Source organism: Salmo salar, chromosome ssa26 (genome assembly GCF_905237065.1).
Source record: "Salmo salar chromosome ssa26, Ssal_v3.1, whole genome shotgun sequence".
NCBI lineage: Eukaryota > Metazoa > Chordata > Actinopteri > Salmoniformes > Salmonidae > Salmo > Salmo salar.
In genome coordinates, this window is record NC_059467.1 from 38,750,905 (window position 1) to 38,770,348 (window position 19,444).

The window sequence follows — 19,444 nt, forward strand, 5'->3', positions numbered from 1 at the left end:
CTGTAGTAGCGGGACTGGAGGTATGTGGAGCACACAGCCTTGGACACGTGGCTGGCTGAGCCAAAGTCTATCACCTTCACCCTGTAGGGCTGCCTGACAGGGTCCACCAGCATAATGTTCTCCGGCTTTAGGTCAGCGTGGATCAGGCCCATGGTCTTCAACTTCCTCAGGGCCGTGGCCACCTGCTGCAGCACGGGCCGGATCACCTTCAGCGGCAGCGGGCTGAACTTGTTCTGCTTGAGGAAGTCATAGAGGTTCTGCTCCAGCATCTCAAACACCAGGCACGTGTGGCTGCGGTGCTGGAAGCACTCGAAGGCCCGCACCAGGTTGTGCTCATCCGCGTTCTCCCCGCTCAGTCGGGCTAGAATGCCCACCTCGATCTGGCCCTGGCGTGCGTATGACGGGTGGTTCTTCAGGATCTTCACCGCCACCACCTCCCCAGTACCCCTCTTCCAGCACTTTACCACCTGTCCGAAGGTGCCGCGGCCCAGGAAGTCCAGCACCTCGTACGTGTTCTTCATGGAGCACAGGACCTCGTGCTGCACCAGCTGGTAGTCCCCGTCACCCCCTCCTGCTCCGCCCGCCGCTCCCTGTTTGGTTGGGGGTCCTCCTCCGCCCCCTACAGCCGTGGGCGCGGGCAACCCAGCTGGATTCCCCCCATTGGTCGTTTGCATCATGGCTGGCAACATGGACAGGTCCTCCACTATCTGCATGGCGCTCCCGCGGTTATCAAGCTCCTCGCTCTTACGTTTCAGCCCACATCGCTGAGCGCTGTCAGCCAAGTTCAAACCTCCACAATCGCCCTCTTCCCAGTCAACTTCTGTCTCTTCCTTCCTACCTCCTCCTCTACCTTCCTCCCCCCTTCCCCCTCCTCCTGTCGCTCCACTACTGCTGCCTCCCCTGTCTCTGTCCGTCTGCTTCTGCCCCTTGCCCTGCCAGGGGACTGGCCCTGTGTCCTGGGGCTGCTGGGCCTCCGCCGGGCCTGTTCCTCCTGTTCCGTTCTGCTTTCTCCGTACCCCACGCACGGCCACCGTCTGTACAGGGAACTCCTGCCCGCCGCCACACGTTCTCTCGCCCGCTGCAGAGTCTCGGGTCGCAAAGGAGGGAGCGAGTCTGATCGGGTGCGCTATGCCAAGGGTTCTGCCGTTCAGAGAAGTCCACGGTTGGGCTCTCTCATGGTACACACAGCTGCTGGGCTCCACTTTGACTTTCTTCACGCTGCAAAAGGCACTAGTCTGGGTTTGATAAATGTGTGGTGGGTAGATCCAGACTTGTGAGGCCATACCTGGACAGAGACATTCAAAAGAGGAGAAAGACAACGTTAGCATATTATCAAAGCTTGATCAACCTATTTAGGGAAGGTCGTTTTGACGCTCACACCCACACAACATCTAAAACATTAAACACCAACTGTAAAAGGTTCTCACTATAGCGTTAATGCAAAGAGCAGTGTGAAAGGTCAAAGTGTCCTATGGTAATCAATTTCACCACGGACTTGACATAATGTGATTTCAGTTAGGTCAATGAGGTAAGTGTCTATGAGGGGATGTCAATTCAAATAAAATGACACTGGGCCTAAATAAATGTAGGTGTATTTTCATGTCTTGTTGGATGAGAAAGTCCAGTCTGCATAGTGATATACAAAGACCATGTCAACAAATGACTGGAGGCTGCCGATTGGCTGATTGATTTGCATAGTGAAAAGGTGACCTTTCCAGTTGTTCTGAACAAGCTGTGCACACACACACACACACACACACACACACCTGTGGTAACAAACTCTTCACTATACAGGCTAGCCTAATAACGTGCAGATATTCTCCTGTTTTTATCCTTCTGATTAAATCTTGTTTTCAAAGACGGAAGCTTGAACGCTTCACTGCTGCATTTGTGCTCGTACTGGAAGGCTTTATACCATGGTGCCATTTCTCAAGAGAACGATGGAAAAGTACTGGGAGGGGGCCGTTTTTTCCAAAGCCTGCTCACTCTGAATGTTTGCATGTGCAATTGCATAATAGCAACACAAAATTCAGCAACACAGCCCCTCCATTAAGACATAGTGAATGGAGATAAGTGCATTGGCAAGATTTTGTCTTGTTGCTTGGTTATATTTGCTGAGTTCAGCAAGAACAACCAGAGGCTTCCACACTGCTCTCATAATGACACTTGCATCAGTCAAGGGATGACATCACAGCTGACCTTCAGCCCGTTACAACCCCACACCAAACACCTCTGCAGAAAGAAACCCCACTCCCACCACAGCCAGAGACACCAAGCTGACCAATCAAGCGCCTAGCAGAGGGAAGAAGATACGCTCTGGTGGAGTGTTCTAGAACACCCTCACCATTCTGGCCTCATCCAATGGAGCCCCCCTACCACCTCCACCGTAGGGGATGACTAACTTCTCAAAAAGGTTTGGATGACCTTTCCCTGCCGTTACCATGCATCCCACAGCGGGTCTCTAGGCAACCGATGTGTTCGAAGAGAGTGGTTGAGAGAGAGAGTCTCAGAGAAGTGGGGGGGGAGCAGAGCCTTAGCATCAGGTCTGCATGCCAGCCAGCCCCTCTCACATTACACAGCTCAGAGAGGAACGCTCCTCCCTCACCCCCCTCTCTCATTTTGAGAGAAAAAAGAAAAACAAGAAGCGACGCCATCCCAGCGAATACCATTGAAAATATTTGGAAATTGGATGAGGTCTTTGGGCTTGGGCTGCTGAGGGACTAGGATAACGTGATAGGTTTTTATTCATATTCTGTGGGATTTTTGGGGGGGGTGTCTAAAGAGAGGTGGCAGCTGTGGCGGGCGGCAGGGCGCCCTGGCACAGTGACCTTATCAGAATAGCTGTCCGTGTGCCCTGCCGTAGAGCCCACGACCTACTTCCTTTCATCTGGAGCCCGTCCAGTGACATCAAAGTGGCTCTTCCCTGTTGGCTCTTTGACTATAAATCAACGGTGCATTCACCTTGACGGATTTAGATGCAGAGCATGCCTCGTCCCAAAGCCCCGTCACTAGACTGCTAGAGCTTCCAAAACACAACCCCTGTCTCACAAATAACAAGACTGTGGGTGGTGAGTCACAGAGAGGGGCACACTGTCGAGTAGACAGCACCTCTCTTAAATGAGGAGAAAATAATTGTTCCCAAATTACACCTTCCAGATTTAGTGGAAGGAGCTATAATTACAGGTGCCAAATGAGAGAACAAACACCTTCCTCTCAAGTCCCCAACTTTTCAACGATAGCAGGCACATGCTCCTCAATAGCCAAGAATCAAAACTAACTTTCCTAGTCATTGCCTACCTGTCTTCACTCTCATTCTCCTCCATGTTAGGAGATGTTGTCCTCTTTCTGAAGTTCAGTGAGGCACACCCTGATGATTCCCTCCCATGGGAGTTATTAGGAGGACGGGTGGAGAGCTACAGTATACAGTCTGCCTGGGTTGTGCTCAGCAGCAGCAGTGCAAAGCAAAAGGGAACTTCAGAAGTGCGCACTATTCAACAGGCTGCAATCACGTGCTCGCAGAAAGGGGAGCTGCCAATTCCTGACTCTAGACTGACGAGGCAGGCAACACTGGGTAGCTTCTGGACTGCTTGTTGTTTCAGCTTTTCTACACACCTTTTAGGCTTTATTCAGAGGTTGGCCATACTAGCAGGCCAATCGGAGAGGGAATTTTCAAAATAAGAGCTTAACAAAATATTCTTAATAATAGTGTGCTGCTATCTTCCAGTCACTAATGCAGGGTGTCAAACTCAGTCCACGGAGGGCCTAGTGTTCCCTTTCAATTAAGACCTGGACAGACCGCTGAGGGGAGTTTGCTAACTAATTAGTGGCCTTAATCCATCAAAATCAAGTACAAAGGAGGAGGGAAAACCCCAAAATATTAGGCCCACTGTAGAATGAGTTTGACACATGTGCACTAATGTGATGAGGCACAGATTAGGGTAAGGTTGGTCAGAATAAGACCAAGTAACCATTTTCCATCAACATAGTGTTCAGAACAAGCTCAAACTAGAGTGGTAGGGTGAGAACAGGAAATGGCTTTTGGCCCCGGTGGCCTACAAGCTGAGACTAACCCAGTTCCTAACAGTGCAATCAATGATTACGTAATCTAACAAGTACCTCAAAGGAATGCGTTTAGTTTTGAATGACTCTGTCACATCTGTTGGCACCACAACAAGGCTTTCAGTCAGAGAATTAAGACAGGTCATCAAACAAAAGTAGAGGCAATTCCATTTTGAATAGGCCATTTCAAATCCAATTGAAATATTCCGTTTGGCCTCTAGATTACGGAAATGTCCCAAAGGAACGCTCCATTAAATTCCTGAATTGAAATGAAGGCACATGGAATCCACCCCAACGCTGGTTGTTGCTTGTCATGACTGGCAGAAAGCAGCTTGGTCCTAAGAGAAGGACATGGAGCTCTCCACAGCTGTTATGTGTCACCACAGAGAACACTCTTCATTGTGTGCACCATGTCCTGCTGTTCCTACAGTATGGAAAACAACCAAATCGCACAGTAATCAGCAACACATCAATACTGGCCGCTCCACTCTCCTAATGCTCTGTATAGCCAGCCGATGACGTTAGACCTCAGCAACTGACACAGTCAAACCCTGATACAGATAAGGTTATCTAAAACATTAACCAACCTTTACCCCTCCTTCAACTACCGCCATACTATACATGACCTCTGCTCTGCCAAGAAGGGGGAGGCTAGTCATAACCTGCAGTGGTTAGGTGACTGCACAGGCCCACTGAGTATTACATAGGCCATCACATCGATCTCAGGCAGGAGAGCGCTAGCTTACAGGAAATGATGCTGCTCTCCTCATTTGGCCCCCCGGGGCAAGAGCAGACAGGTTGGCGGTGCTTTCTGGAAGAAAACCAGAATAAAAAAACTCTCCATTTCTCAAAAGAACATTTGACTCCCTGTGCCCTGTCGCTGACAGTGGCAGACCATTACTGCCTGAACCAAGGAAGAAAGAGAAAACAGATGGTAGGAGGGTGAGACTGGACTGCTGTGGAGCCTGAGGTAGTAGCTCTGGTGCAAGATAGATAGATAGAGCTCCAGGAAGGGTGGTGTCCAGTTTACTGGCCTGACTAGTGGCCCACGCTGTGCAAATATTAACCCAGCGGCCATCCTAGTGTCTGTCTGACCAACACCAGTGACTGGGAGAGGTACAGAGGGAGCGAGAGGCCAAATAGCTGCTCTGCTTGAAGAAAAAACACAGAACATAGGAAACACAACTGGGCTCCTCAAAACAACTCTCAACCACTGTGGCAGAACAGTAGATCTGTTGAGATTAAAAGACACATCAAGTAAAGGAATAAAAGCAAAAAACATCCCAAAGTTTAATACTAGGCCAAACTGTCAATCACTAGGCCTAATTTAGACTAATGGTAAAATCTCTCTCAGCTGACAGAGTGGTGTAAAATGATGTCTTTACTCTAAAATAAGTAGCCTGTGTCGTCAGATTAGACAAAGTACTGACCGTTTCACAAGAGCAGCCAAGCTTCCAGTCTCCCCGGTCTGAATGAGACCATGTGGTGGAAAAACACAGCAATCCTTGGCTGCACTCGGGCTAACTGCTCAAATCCCTTAGCTTCCGCTTACTCAGACAACAAAGTTTCCAGAATCCTTCTTCAACAAACCGGCAGACATTTAAAAGAGAAGAAAACATGCGTAAAGTCCGACCACAGGAAATGCGGGGCTGTCACAAACCACTGTGGAGGGCCCAGCCTCCTCCAGAAAATCTGCTCAATGGAAAGTACCACACAGACTGTGTTGATAACAACGGTAGGTCTGTGAGCCACCGCTCCAGCCCCTATTCTGAGCAGGCAGATAAGGCCTGTCCTATTCCTCCGACTGCTCTACACAATCAGGCCCTATGGTGCCGTTTGGTGACAGGGCACCGAGAACCAGGCCTTTGAGACACAATAATGCCATCAAGCAGCGACCATTTTCTCTGTAAATGGACTTTTTGTGTGAAACATCAAACTGATAAGCTAGCGGCGCTATAAGTGGACAGTGTATACTCCGTTCTTAAACACCCTTCCCCTCTCTAACAGTGGTCCAAGGCTTCTGGGACAAAAGGCCACTGGAGGCGCTTTCATTTAGCAGAGCCTACAGAGTGTCAGCTGCAGGGCCCTGGATATTATTACCTCCTGAAGCCCGATACGCCCCCGTCGTCATGTTACATCACTCAGAGCTGCTGGGGGTTTTCAGCAGCCTTCAGCTCAAAGTAATTGCTCATGGTTGAACTTTGAACCGGGCGGGAATTAAATTGAGGGGTCGAAAAAAATATAGAGAACACACCTGTCCTCAGACCAAATGCCCAGTGTGGGGAGAGGAAGAAACTGTTTTGCCCGAGATGTGAAAAGGAGCAGGGCGAGAGAACTATAACAGCCCATACTGGTGGAAAAAGAAATGAAACAAATAGTGGAAAACACATAGCCATGTTAAGGAGCGCAAGTAGCCTTAGTTGGCTTTGAGGCAGTAACAGGGTGCAAAGACACCCCGACTTTAAGAAAGCCTACCCTAGGGGATGTTCTCCAAATGGGCTTCCTTGAGGTTTGATTCATTTGGGCATCTAGGCCTTTACAAAGCACATCTCTCTAGCTTGTCCCGCACACCAGTTGTTTTGCAAGCACAACCAAAATGTCAGTGGACCTGGTGGTTGGGGAAGAGAATGTATTGCACACAGTTCTGCCACACAACTCAATTTGGCTCTCCAGCTCTACAGGTCAAGCGGCTCCAGCCTGCCCCGGTCCCCAGGCCGCCCCGGTCCCCAGCCCGCCCCGGGCTCCTCAATGTATGTGCCGTGGAAGATACAAAAAATGCCCAAACCCTTCAGCAGCAAACAGAAGAACAGAGAAAACAGGAACAAGGCTGTAATTTCACTTAGAAAAGAAATGAACCCCAAGACCAAAGAAATTGCTCTGAAAGTTGGCTACATTTGGATCTATCTTATAAAGTGTTTCTTTATTTACGTTTTCTATATGTTGTAAGCAATAAAATCGATATAAAGAGGTGTTTCATTAGTAAAGGCCTTCGGGCTTTCAGCATCTTGTCAGAATCAAGGAGATAAGATACTGGGCCTGACAAAGCAAAGAAACAGTGCAGGAGTCTCAAAGAATTGCTCTCATAAAAGACTGGAGGAACATTTCAGCTGAAAACGCTCTCTCAGGGATAGTCCATCAACAACTGTCCAGCATCTCAACCCTGAGTGACTAGAGAACGACACCCAGATACCTTCCCAGAATATATCCCTGGCCTCCCCATGTAGGTTGAAGGGCAAATGTTATCATGATGTCTATCAGACTTTGGACATTGCTTATGTTCCTATAATCCAACTCAACACAAAAATGAGTTTCTCACCTCGGAACCACATTTGGCTAGGACTCAAGTTCAGCACATAATCATAAAGGCAAAGCCCTTTGTAAAACCCACAGTCAGCCCATGGGGGATTTCATTTTGGTGCTCCAAATGTAAAACAGGTGATGTGTAACGTTGTCAGCACCACATGCTCAGATAGACTATCCTGCCTGTAGACCATCCATCTGCTGTCCTCCCTGGAAAGACAGCAGAAACTCAGAGTCTGTCCGTCTCACCGCTGACACGACACCAGATGCTTAGTGGCTGGCTGCCCAACACACGGACACAGGTGCAGTAACCCTACACTACTCAGCATCCTTAGTGTACTCTGAAATGGAGCACCTGAACACCCCAGCAGTGACTACCTCAACGACAAAACACCTGAAGAACGACTAATAAGTTGCAACCACTTGCAGCTTATTTAGGCCCATCAGTCAAAGTTGGGTTATTTAGGCCCATCAGTCAAAGTTGGGTTATTTAGGCCCATCAGTCAAAGTTGGGTTATTTAGGCCCATCAGTCAAAGTTGGGTTATTTAGGCCCATCAGTCAAAGTTGGGTTATTTAGGCCCATCAGTCAAAGTTGGGTTATTTAGGCCCATCAGTCAAAGTTGGGTTATTTAGGCCCATCAGTCAAAGTTGGGTTATTTAGGCCCATCAGTCAAAGTTGGGTTATTTAGGCCCATCAGTCTAAGTTGCCTTATCTATCCTCTTTGAATTTAAATTAGAATTTAAATTTCGAACTCTGTGTCTCTTCAGTAATTAGGAGTGAACCACTAAGGGCCTGGGCAAGCATGTGCCCTATGCCTCTTCAAAGACTACGGTCATATGGTCTTTTATGGGCTTGTCTTGTGAGTGGAGGACTGCTAAAACAGACAGCCTTAAGGGCACAGATAAAGCATCATGAGGTCCCGTGCTCCAGAACATAGAGGCTTTATCTAACAGCATGGACAGTCACATTCAACAGTCACAGCAGAATGACGTGGCGTGTTTTGAGTGAGTGAGTGGTCACGTGGCACAAACACAGCAGCAAGTCCCTTCCGAAACATACTACTGGCTGATAAACGCTAATGGATAAACAAAAGCTGATGTGCAACAAACTGCATACAGCGTGCCTCACTTAGACAGGGGAGACCAACAAACTGCATACAGCGTGCCTCACTTAGACAGGGGAGACCAACAAACTGCATACCACGTGCCTCACTTAGACAGGGGAGAGCAACAAACTGCATACAGCGTGCCTCACTTAGACAGGGGAGACCAACAAACTGCATACAGCGTGCCTCACTTAGACAGGGGAGACCAACAAACTGCGCACAGCGTGCCTCAGACAGGGGAGACCAACAAACTGCATACAGCGTGCCTCACTTAGACAGGGGAGACCAACAAACTGCGCACAGCGTGCCTCACTTAGACAGGGGAGACCAACAAACTGCATACAGCGTGCCTCACTTAGACAGAGGAGACCAACAAACTGCATACAGCGTGCCTCACTTAGACAGGGGAGACCCAACAAACTGCATACAGCGTGCCTCACTTAGACAGAGGAGACCAACAAACTGCATACAGCGTGCCTCACTTAGACAGGGGAGACCCAACAAACTGCATACAGCGTGCCTCACTTAGACAGGGGAGACCAACAAACTGCATACAGCGTGCCTCACTTAGACAGGGGAGACCCAACAAACTGCATACAGCGTGCCTCACTTAGACAGGGGAGACCAACAAACTGCATACAGCGTGCCTCAGACAGGGGAGAGCAACAAACTGCATACAGCGTGCCTCACTTAGACAGGGGAGACCAACAAACTGCATACAGCGTGCCTCACTTAGACAGGGGAGACCAACAAACTGCATACAGCGTGCCTCACTTAGACAGGGGAGAGCAACAAACTGCGTACAGCGTGCCTCAGACAGGGGAGAGCAACAAACTGCGTACAGCGTGCCTCACTTAGACAGGGGAGACCAACAAATTGAGTGCAGGGCAGGTCAATACAGGGAGGTGACACACTGGACCAGTATAAATCTGCCTCAACGGGAGAGAACAGTCAAAAGCTCAACATACAGCAGCTTATGTAGACACTGGTGGGTGTGGAGCTTCTGTACGCATTAAGGACCATATCACCTCCACCTCACCAGCCACCTTAGACCCATTACAATTCACATTTCACCTCACCAGCCACCTTAGACCCATTACAATTCACATTTCACCTCACCAGCCACCTTAGACCCATTACAATTCACATTTCACCTCACCAGCCACCTTAGACCCATTACAATTCACATATCACCTCCACCTCACCAGCCACCTTAGACCCACTACAATTCACCTCAACATATCCACGGACAACGCAATCGCTGTTGCACTGCACACTGCCCTTTCCCACCTGGACAAGAGAAATACCTATGTAAGGATTCTGTTCATCGACTACAGCTCAGCCATCAACACCATAGTACTCTCCAAGCTCATCACTAAGCTCAGAGCCCTGGGTCTGTACCCCTCCGTGTGCAACTGGGTCCTGGACTTCCTGATGGGCCGACACCAAGTGGTGAAGGTAGGCAACAACACCTCTGCCAGGCTGATCCTCAACACGCTCAGCCTCCTGTTTTACTCATGACAGCGTGGTCACACACATCTCCAACTCAATCATCAAGTTTGCTGACGACACAACAGTGCTAGACCTGATTACCAACAACGATGAGAGCCTACAGGGAGGATGTGAGAACTCTGGCAGAGTGGTGCCAGGAAAATAACCTGTACCTCAACAACGATGGAGAGCCTACAGGGAGGATGTGAGAACTCTGGCAGAGTGGTGCCAGGAAAATAACCTGTACCTCAACAACTAAGCAGCTGATCATGAACTACTGGAGACAGTGGAGAGAACACACCCCCATCCACATCAACAGAGAGGACCAAAAGTTTAAAATTCCTCAGTGCACATCACTGACAACCTGAAATGGTCCCTTTACACTAGAGGTCGACCGATTAAATCGGAATGGCCGATTAATTAGGGCTAATTTCAAGTTTTCATAACAATCGGACATCGGTATTTTTGGACACCGATTTGCCGATTTTTTATTTAACTAGGCAAGTCAGTTAACAACACATTTTTATTTTCAATGACGGCCTAGGAACGGTGGGTTAACTGCCTTGTTCAGGGGCAGAACGACAGATTTTTACCTTGACAGCTCGGGGATTCGTTTTTGCAACCTTCCGGTTACTAGTCCAACGCTCTAACCACCTGCCTTACATTGCACTCCACGAGGAGCCTGTGTGGCAGGCTGACTACCTGTTACGCAAGGGCATTAAGAAGCCAAGGTAAGTTGCTAGCTAGCATTAAACTTAGCTTATAAAAAACAATCAATCTTAACATAATCAATAGTTAAACTAGTAATATCATCAACCATGTGTAGTTATCTAGCGTGTATTGCGTTGCATATAATCGATGCGGTGCCTGTTAATTTCTCATTGAATCACAGCCTACTTAAACAAACGGGTGATGATTTAACAAGCGCATTTGCGAAAAAAAAGCACTGTCGTTGCACTAATGTACCTAACCATAAACATCAATGCCTTTCTTTAAATTCAATACACAAGTATATATTTTTAAACCTGCATATTTAGTTAATATTGCCTGCTAACATGAATTTCTTATAACTAGGGCAATTGTGTCACTTCTCTTGCGTTCCGTGCAAGCAGTCAGGGTATATGCAGCAGTTTGGGCCGCCTGGCTCATTGCGAACTGTGTGAAGTCCATTTATTCCTAACAAAGGCCGTAATTAATTTGCCAGAATTGTACATAATTATGACATAACATTGAAGGTTGTGCAATGTAACAGCAATATTTAGACTTAGGGATGCCAACCGTTAGATAAAATACAGAACGGTTCCGTATTTCACTGAAAGAATAAACGTTTTGTTTTCAAAATGATAGTTTCTGGATTCGACCATTTTAATGACCAAAGGCTCGTATTTCTGTGTATTATGTTATAATTAAGTCTATGATTTGATAGAGCAGTCTGACTGAGCGATGGTAGGCAGCAGCAGGCTCGTAAGCATTCATTCAAACAGCACTTTCGTGCGTTTGCCAGCAGCTCTTCACAATGCTTCAAGCATTGTGCTGTTTATGACTTCAAGCCTATCAACTCCCGAGATTAGGCTGGTGTACCCGATGTGAAATGGCTAGCTAGTTAGCGGGGTGCGCGCTAATAGCGTTTCAAACGTCACTCGCTGAGACTTGGAGTAGTTGTTCCCATTGCTCTGCATGGGTAACGCTGCTTCGAGGGTGGCTGTTGACGATGTGTTCCTGGTTCGAGCGAGGAGAGGGACGGAAGCTATACTGTTACACTGGCAATACTAAAGTGCCTATAAGAACATCGAATAGTCAAAGGTATATGAAATACAAATCGTAGAGAGAGAAATAGTCCTATAATTCCTATAATAACTACAACCTAAAACTTCTTACCTGGTCATGTTAAAAAGGAACCACCAGCTTTCATATGTTCTCATGTTCTGAGCAAGGAACTTAAACGTTAGCTTTCTTACATGGCACATATTGCACTTTTACTTTCTTCTCCAACACTTTGTTCTTGCATTATTTAAACCAAATTGAAGATGTTTCATTATTTATTTGAGGCTAAATTGATTTTATTGATGTATTATATTAAGTTAAAATAAGTGTTCATTCAGTATTGTTGTAATTGTCATTATTAGAAATAAATGGGTTTTTTTTCTTCTTCAAATAAAAATCGGCCGATTAATCGGTATCGGCTTTTTTTGGTCATCCAATAATCGGTATTGGCGTTGAAAAATCATACTCAGTCGACTTCACACAGACAGCGTGATGAAGAAGGCGCAACAGCGCCTCGTCAACCTCAGGAGACTAAAGAAATTTGACTTAGCCCCGAAGAACGTCACGAACTTCCACAGATGAACCATTGAGAACATCATGTCAGGCTGTACGCATTATCACCAACGCTTCACTGGGGCCACACAGCCTGCCCTCCAGGACATCTACAGCAATCGGTGTCACAGAAAGGCCATGAAGATCAAGGACCTCAGCCACCTGAGCCATGGCCTATTCACCCCACTACCATATAGAAGCCGTAGACAATACATGTGCATGAAAGGTCGGACCGAGAAACAAGTTCTGGGTCATTCTCACGAAACTGACATTTGACACCACATTTTTTTAATAAAAAAAAAAAAAAATGTCTTCTTTGATCACAGATTAGGATCTGTACTTATTTATTTCATAATTATTGTTTTTGGATCAGATATTATGCATTTTACCACAATTTATTCAAAATAAACAAATAATTTTCTAATATGTTTTAACATTGCTCCCTTAAAAGGCCTGAGTTAAAACAAACACTGAAAATACAAATATTTAAAATATAAAATTTGACCTTTCACCAAATTGAGCTTTTTAGCCATTTTGGTAATGAGAAGGCCAAGTGGGGTAAAGGGGGTGTTCGAGAATAAAAAACATAATTAATTTGCTTATATTCCTCCAGAATTAACTTCACTTCTAATACTCCTCTAGATGATACATCATGGTTGAAAAAACATTTATTTAAAAACTGATTGGAATTTTTACAGGAATGAGACATGTCCACGGTGTTTGGAAGTAATAATTATAGTTTAATGTCAACTTTAATTATTATACAATTTTTATGATTTACAGCAAAACATGCGTTTTATTTACATAACTTAGATTTTTCTAAAATAATATAAAATTGACAGAAAATTTTATCCATACGCATTTAAGCAATGATAATTTGGCGTGAAAATTTACATAATTCAGGCGAAAATGTAAAATGTATTTAAAAGAAGACATTGTCAAAAACTAGGCGTCTTAATCCTGAGAATGATAGTTGATTTTTGCAGATGCATCATGGTTTTGTAACTCAATTGCCTACAGACATCTTTAAAACCAGTTTCACGAGAATCACCATTCTATCTCCAGGCCATTAGACTGTTAAACAGTCACCACTAACCGGCCTCCGCCCAGTACCCGACCCTGAACCTTAGCTGGCTAGAACAGTGACTACCACCTGGTACTCTAGCTTGCACCTCAGAGGCTGCTGCCCTATGTACATAGTCATTGAATACTGGTCATTTTAATAAATGTTTACTTACTTTATATCTATATAGTGTATTCTAGTAATGGATCATCCTATATAACTACTGCTGTACACAGCTTTTATATTCATATACTGTCCATACACACACACACACACACACACACACACACACACCCCCCTTCAGAAAGTATTCAGACCCCTTCCCTTTTCCCACATTTTGTTACGTTACAACCTTATTCTAAAATATATTACATTTCCCCCCTCAATCTACACACAATACCCCATAATGACAAAACGAAAACCGTTTTGTTTGTGCTAATTTACTAAAAATAAAAACAGAAATACCTTATTTACGTAAGTATTCAGACCCTTTGTTATGAGACTTGAAATTGAGCTCAGGTGCATCCTGTTCCCATTGTTCATCCTTGAGATGTTTCTACAACTTGATTGGAGTCCACCTGTGGTAAATTCAATTGATTGGACATGATTTGGAAAGACACAGGATTGTGTCTGTCTCGAAGATCTGGGGAAGGGTACCAAAAAAAAAAATGTATGCAGCATTGAAGGTCCCCAAGAACACAGTGGCCTCCATCATTATTCAATGGAACAAGTTTGGAACCACCAAGACTCTTCCTAGAGCTGGCAACCAACCCAGCCAGCAACCCAGGGAGAAGGGCTTTGGTCAGGGAGGTCACAAGAAACCAATGGTCACTCTGACCAAGCTTGTAGCATCATACCCAAGAAGACTTCAGGCTGAACTCGCTGCCAAATGCACTTCAACAAAGTACTGAGTAAAGGGTCTGAATACTTAAGTAAATGTGATATTCCAGTCATTTATTTATTGCAAAAATGTCTAAAAACTTGTCATTATGGAGCATTGTGTGTAGATTAAGGGGAAAAAAACAATTTAATCAATTTTAGAAAAAGGCTGTAACATAACAAAATGTGGAAAAAGTCAAGGGGTCTGAATACACTATATCTATCTATCCATCCATACATAACATGTATAGGCCTATATATTTATATTCCGGTCCCTGACATTTCCCATTCTGATATTTCTTAATTTTTCTGGATTGTGTGTGTGTGTATTGCTAAATTTATATATATAAAAATAAAAGGGAACACTTAAACAACACAATGTAACTCCAAGTCAATCACACTTCTGTGAAATCAAACTGTCCACTTAGGAAGCAACACTGATTGACAATAAATTTCACATGCTGTTGTGCAAATGGAATAGGCAATAGGTGGAAATTATAGGCAATTAGCAAGACACCCCCAATAAACGAGTGGTTCTGCAGGTGGGGACCACAGACCACTTCTCAGTTCCTATGCTTTCTGGCTGATGTTTTGGTCACTTTTGAATGCTGGCAGTGCTTTCACTCTAGTGGTAGCATGAGACGGAGTCTACAACCCACACAAGTGGCTCAGGTAGTGCAGCTCATCCAGGATGGCACATCAATGCGAGCTGTGGCAAGAAGGTTTGCTGTGTCTGTCAGCGTAGTGTCCAGAGCATGGAGGCGCTACCAGGAGACAGGCCAGTACATCAGGAGACGTGGAGGAGGCCGTAGGAGGGCAACAACCCAGCAGCAGGACCACTACCTCCGCCTTTGTGCAAGGAGGAGCAGGAGAAGCACTGCCAGAGCCCTGCAAAATGACCTCCAGCAGGCCACAAATGTGCATGTGTCTGCTCAAACGGTCAGAAACAGACTCCATGAGGGTGGTATGAGGGCCCGACATCCACAGGTGGGGGTTGTGCTTACAGCCCAACACCGTGCAGGACGTTTGGCATTTGCCAGAGAACACCAAGAATGGCAAATTCGCCACTGGCGCCCTGTGCTCTTCACAGATGAAAGCAGGTTCACACTGAGCACGTGACAGACGTGACAGAGTCTGGAGACGCCGTGGAGAACGTTCTGCTGCCTGCAACATCCTCCAGCATGACCGGTTTGGCGGTGGGTCAGTCATGGTGTGGGGTGGCATTTCTTTGGGGGGCCGCACAGCCCTCCACGTGCTCGCCAGAGGTAGCCTGACTGCCATTAGGTACCGAGATGAGATCCTCAGACCCCTTGTGAGACCATATGCTGGTGGGTTGGCCCTGGGTTCCTTCTAATGCAAGACAATGCTAGACCTCATGTGGCTGGAGTGTGTCAGCAGTTCCTGCAAAAGGAAGGCATTGATGCTATGGACTGGCCCGCCCGTTCCCCAGACCTGAATCCAATTGAGCACATCTGGGACATCATGTCTCGCTCCATCCACCAACGCCACGTTGCACCACAGACTGTCCAGGAGTTGGCGGATGCTTTAGTCCAGGTCTGGGAGGAGATCCCTCAGGAGACCATCCGCCACCTCATCAGGAGCATGCCCAGGCGTTGTAGGGAGGTCATACAGGCACACGGAGGCCACACACACTACTGAGCCTCATTTTGACTTGTTTTAAGGACATTACATCAAAGTTGGATCAGCCTATAGTGTGGTTTTCCACTTTAATTTTGAGTGTGACTCCAAATCCAGACCTCCATGTGTTGATAAATTGGATTTCCATTGATTATTTTTGTGTGATTTTGTTGTCAGCACATTCAACTATGTAAAGAAAAAAGTATTTAATAAGATTATTTCTTTCATTCAGATCTAGGATGTGTTGTTTAAGTGTTCCCTATATTTTTTGGAGCAGTATATATATATAGCTAGGTATTTCTGCACTGTTGGAGCTAGAAACAAGCATTGCACCTGCGATAACATCTGCAAATCTGCGTATGCAACCAATAAACGTTGATTTGAAGACACAGGCTGCCCTGTGTCCACACCATGTGTCTACTTCCTTAAGCCACTGTTTGACTTCATAGCAGAATGAGCTCAGGGTCAAAAAATGTTTTTAAAAGCATTCTTCCATAATGCCCAAGGGGGGGATAGAGGGGTGGGGTTGAACAAGCACACTCAAAGCAACATCACATGAGTACCACAACTTAATCAAGTATGCTGCTTCAAATCAGGAGACCACGAGATGGTGAGCAAGGCATCATCCCCCTCTCACTCTCCCGAAAGTTGTGCATCCACTCCTGCACTGCTTTCAGATTACTAAAATAAAGAAACAAATCTGATTGACTTATTGGGGGGCACGCAGTAGGTGGTAGAGTAAGTATGTGTCAGCAGGACTTATAGCAACGGCTAATGTTGCTAAACACGCTAATCACCTTAAATGATTAATCTGGGTATTCATTCACTCTTGTTGTTGCATGAAATAGCACATTGTAAGAACACTTCACTCAGAGACAAGAAGACTGTTTGGGCACCCTGTCCAAACTCTCAAGCTATCACTCTCCCCAGAAAAGGTTGGCTGGCTCAAACCCTGCCAAGAGAAGATTGTCTGGCCTTAAAAAAATAAGATAAAAAGAATCCCATTCAGCCTCCATCCAATGCCTTTTACACTACCAACAAGCCTGGGTTTGTGGTACATTTAGTGCCTTCCTTAGTTTCTCTCTTAGTACAAATAAAGTGCTGGCAAGGAAGTCACAGAGCAGAGCCCCTTTAACCCTTCTTTAACCGAGATGTTTGTGTTTTTACAAGGGGAGTGGTGGTGAGTTTAAACGTCAGACTGAGGCAAGAACAGATAAAGATGTCAGACTGGCAGGATCAATGTAAAGTAGGTAGAAGAATGCTAGGCCATGAAACAAGAATGGTCATGAAAGTAGTAATTTTTCAGAATGTGTGTCAACACAGGATCAAAGAACGTCTGCCAGGATGTTTTGGGGGAGTGGGTTGGTTGTTTTGAAGGTGGCATAGAGCCGGGTACAGGAGAGGGTTGGAGGAGGGGGCACAAACTGTGTGAGGAAATAACTGCAATTTACCATGTATGCTAATCCCACACACATCTATTACAACCTGGGATTTTCCACTGACAGTGAAGATAAATTGGTCCCTGATCTGCTCTGTTCTTAAATGGCAGACGTGACGATACTCTGTTGACTACTTCTGCATGAGATAATTCCGTGCTTGGAAACAGCAAAGGCTGGTGACGTTTATGAGGGGGTTGCTGTGGGTGAAACTAGGTAGCTGACTGTCTGAAACCAACTGGCTGTAGAAGAAAAACACCTTGAAGATGCATTGTTAGCCTAATCTCACACAGAGACAGACCTGTGTAAATAACAGCTGATGTGAGTTAACTAGGTAGCTACTACGGTATTCAATTACATGTAAACGTTACAGGTATTAGCAAATGGTGAACTTGTCAATATTCTGACAAGTATTGGAGCTATAGGCTAATTTTACATTGATAAACATTAACACTTACTAGCTAGCCAACAGTTAACTAGTACCGTTGGTTCTGCTTCCTGTCGGCAAACTTCTCGCTAGCTACTGTAGCTGACTAAAGAAAAAGCACCAACTATAACAAACAAATACAATTCACAGCGTACCCCACAGATACAACCTACTATAGCTTCCTAGCTGGCTTGCCTTCATTTTGTATATAGCTAACGGTAGATACAACTAATAATTGTAATCATAAAAATGTGCCAAATCTTCTTGCTACATTTTTATCCTTCCAAATAACATCAAAGATAATACAACTGACTGCTTACCTTCTTATAGAGTAACAATACGTAGAATCCAGGGCTTCTCTGAACATGTTGTGGACTTAGCTATATACCCATACCATGCAGAGTTTGCCTGCACTGCTGCCATCTTGTCCTGGACAACAGGAGGGGAGACCTCGCTCTCGACAACAGCCCCATTTCCCACATTTTAAACTTCAAAAAACTTAAGCATATAAAGGTTCAATGACACCAATTTAGCCCAGGATGTAACTATGCAGTCCAAGTTATTCTCTTGCTTCTTTGGGCGAGAAAGTCCATCTCTAAAAGGGCCTACGTTAGCCCTATTTCCCGAACGATCTTCCCGTTCTGTCTGTCTCCAACATGTCCCTCTGCTCTGTCTAGCCTAGGCTGTGTGAAAAATGTTTGTGAGTTGATGGCATTGAGCTAGACTAGACGAATCAATAGTCGAGCTGCGCGCGCCCAATGAAAAGCGCGTTCACAATGTGGCAGCTGTCAACATGTTTATAATGGGCAACAGGGCCACTCATGCGTAGGATTTGGAGATGCAGTGTTCAAGACAAAAATATTTTCTTCACAAAATAACATTAGATTCTTATTCTCATAAGTTGTTTTATCATTAAAATGAATGGCAGACGAAATTGCAATGTAGGTGCCTGTTTAAAGTAATATGCTTCAAGACAAGTAATACAGAAACGTCATTAAATTCGAAATTGTCCATACTGATATGCGTTAAAAGATTATACATACTGAATAAAAATATTTCTGAAGCTTTTCTAAAGGTGTTTCATAATATTTATAATCTATTTCTATTCCAATGGGACTATTAGTCCCTTGTTCTCCAAATCCATTCTCATGTTTGTTCAGTACAGTTGTGAATGTTTGGCTGATTTCTTTCTAGGTTTACAACTGTGACATGTTATAGAGATGTTCATACTTTTTTGTACTTCTAAATTCCAGCAAAATGTTCACACTTATTTTTTTATAAAACTTCACCGGTGTCTTGTTAAATAATGTGTGTTATCTTCTTTGGGCCATACTGTACAATAGTCCACAAATGTGTTGATGGTCACCAACTGTATCTTCCTCCAAGGTATTCATTGGAGGAGGGATCATTGATATGCAAGTTACCAAGGAAACTGCCTTCTTCTTTCTCAAAAGGTCCTTCTATAGAACATGTTGTTGTCGATGGTTCCTTATTTGGAATTCAGTGTACATAACGGAAAATGCTAAAATGAGTTACATGGACAAATATCAATGGCTGCCATTACCACAGTGACCAACTCCGCAGTACATGAGGCACTGCAGGGAAAGAACGGTTTCAGGGGTTGGAAATACTCTAAAATGGTATTCTCTCCTAAAGATACACGTGGGTTTGCAATTGGGCTTGTTTTGTACATGGTCTCAGGGAGCAAAACAAAATAAAGCTTTAAGC

At 45.2% G+C, this 19,444-nt stretch overlaps 1 protein-coding gene across 6 annotated transcripts in view; it reads right to left on the bottom strand.

The window, feature by feature from the left end:
* LOC106587826 (homeodomain-interacting protein kinase 3) overlaps positions 1–18,416 on the bottom strand; it is a 91,055-nt gene extending 72,639 nt beyond the window's left edge. For 3 of the 6 annotated variants that reach the window (XM_045708072.1, XM_045708071.1, XM_045708068.1), the window contains exons 1-2: positions 3,298–3,466; positions 1–1,285 (exon numbers count right to left, since the gene is read on the bottom strand). In XM_045708072.1, coding sequence (XP_045564028.1) covers positions 1–1,285; positions 3,298–3,313 — 1,301 coding nt within the window. In that variant the 5' untranslated portion in view covers positions 3,314–3,466. Of the gene's footprint in view, positions 1,286–3,297; positions 3,467–18,036 lie in introns of those variants that run through there. The other 3 variants (XM_045708070.1, XM_045708067.1, XM_045708069.1) reach the window with 2 other exon arrangements.
* Between the last annotated feature and the right edge of the window lie 1,028 nt (positions 18,417–19,444).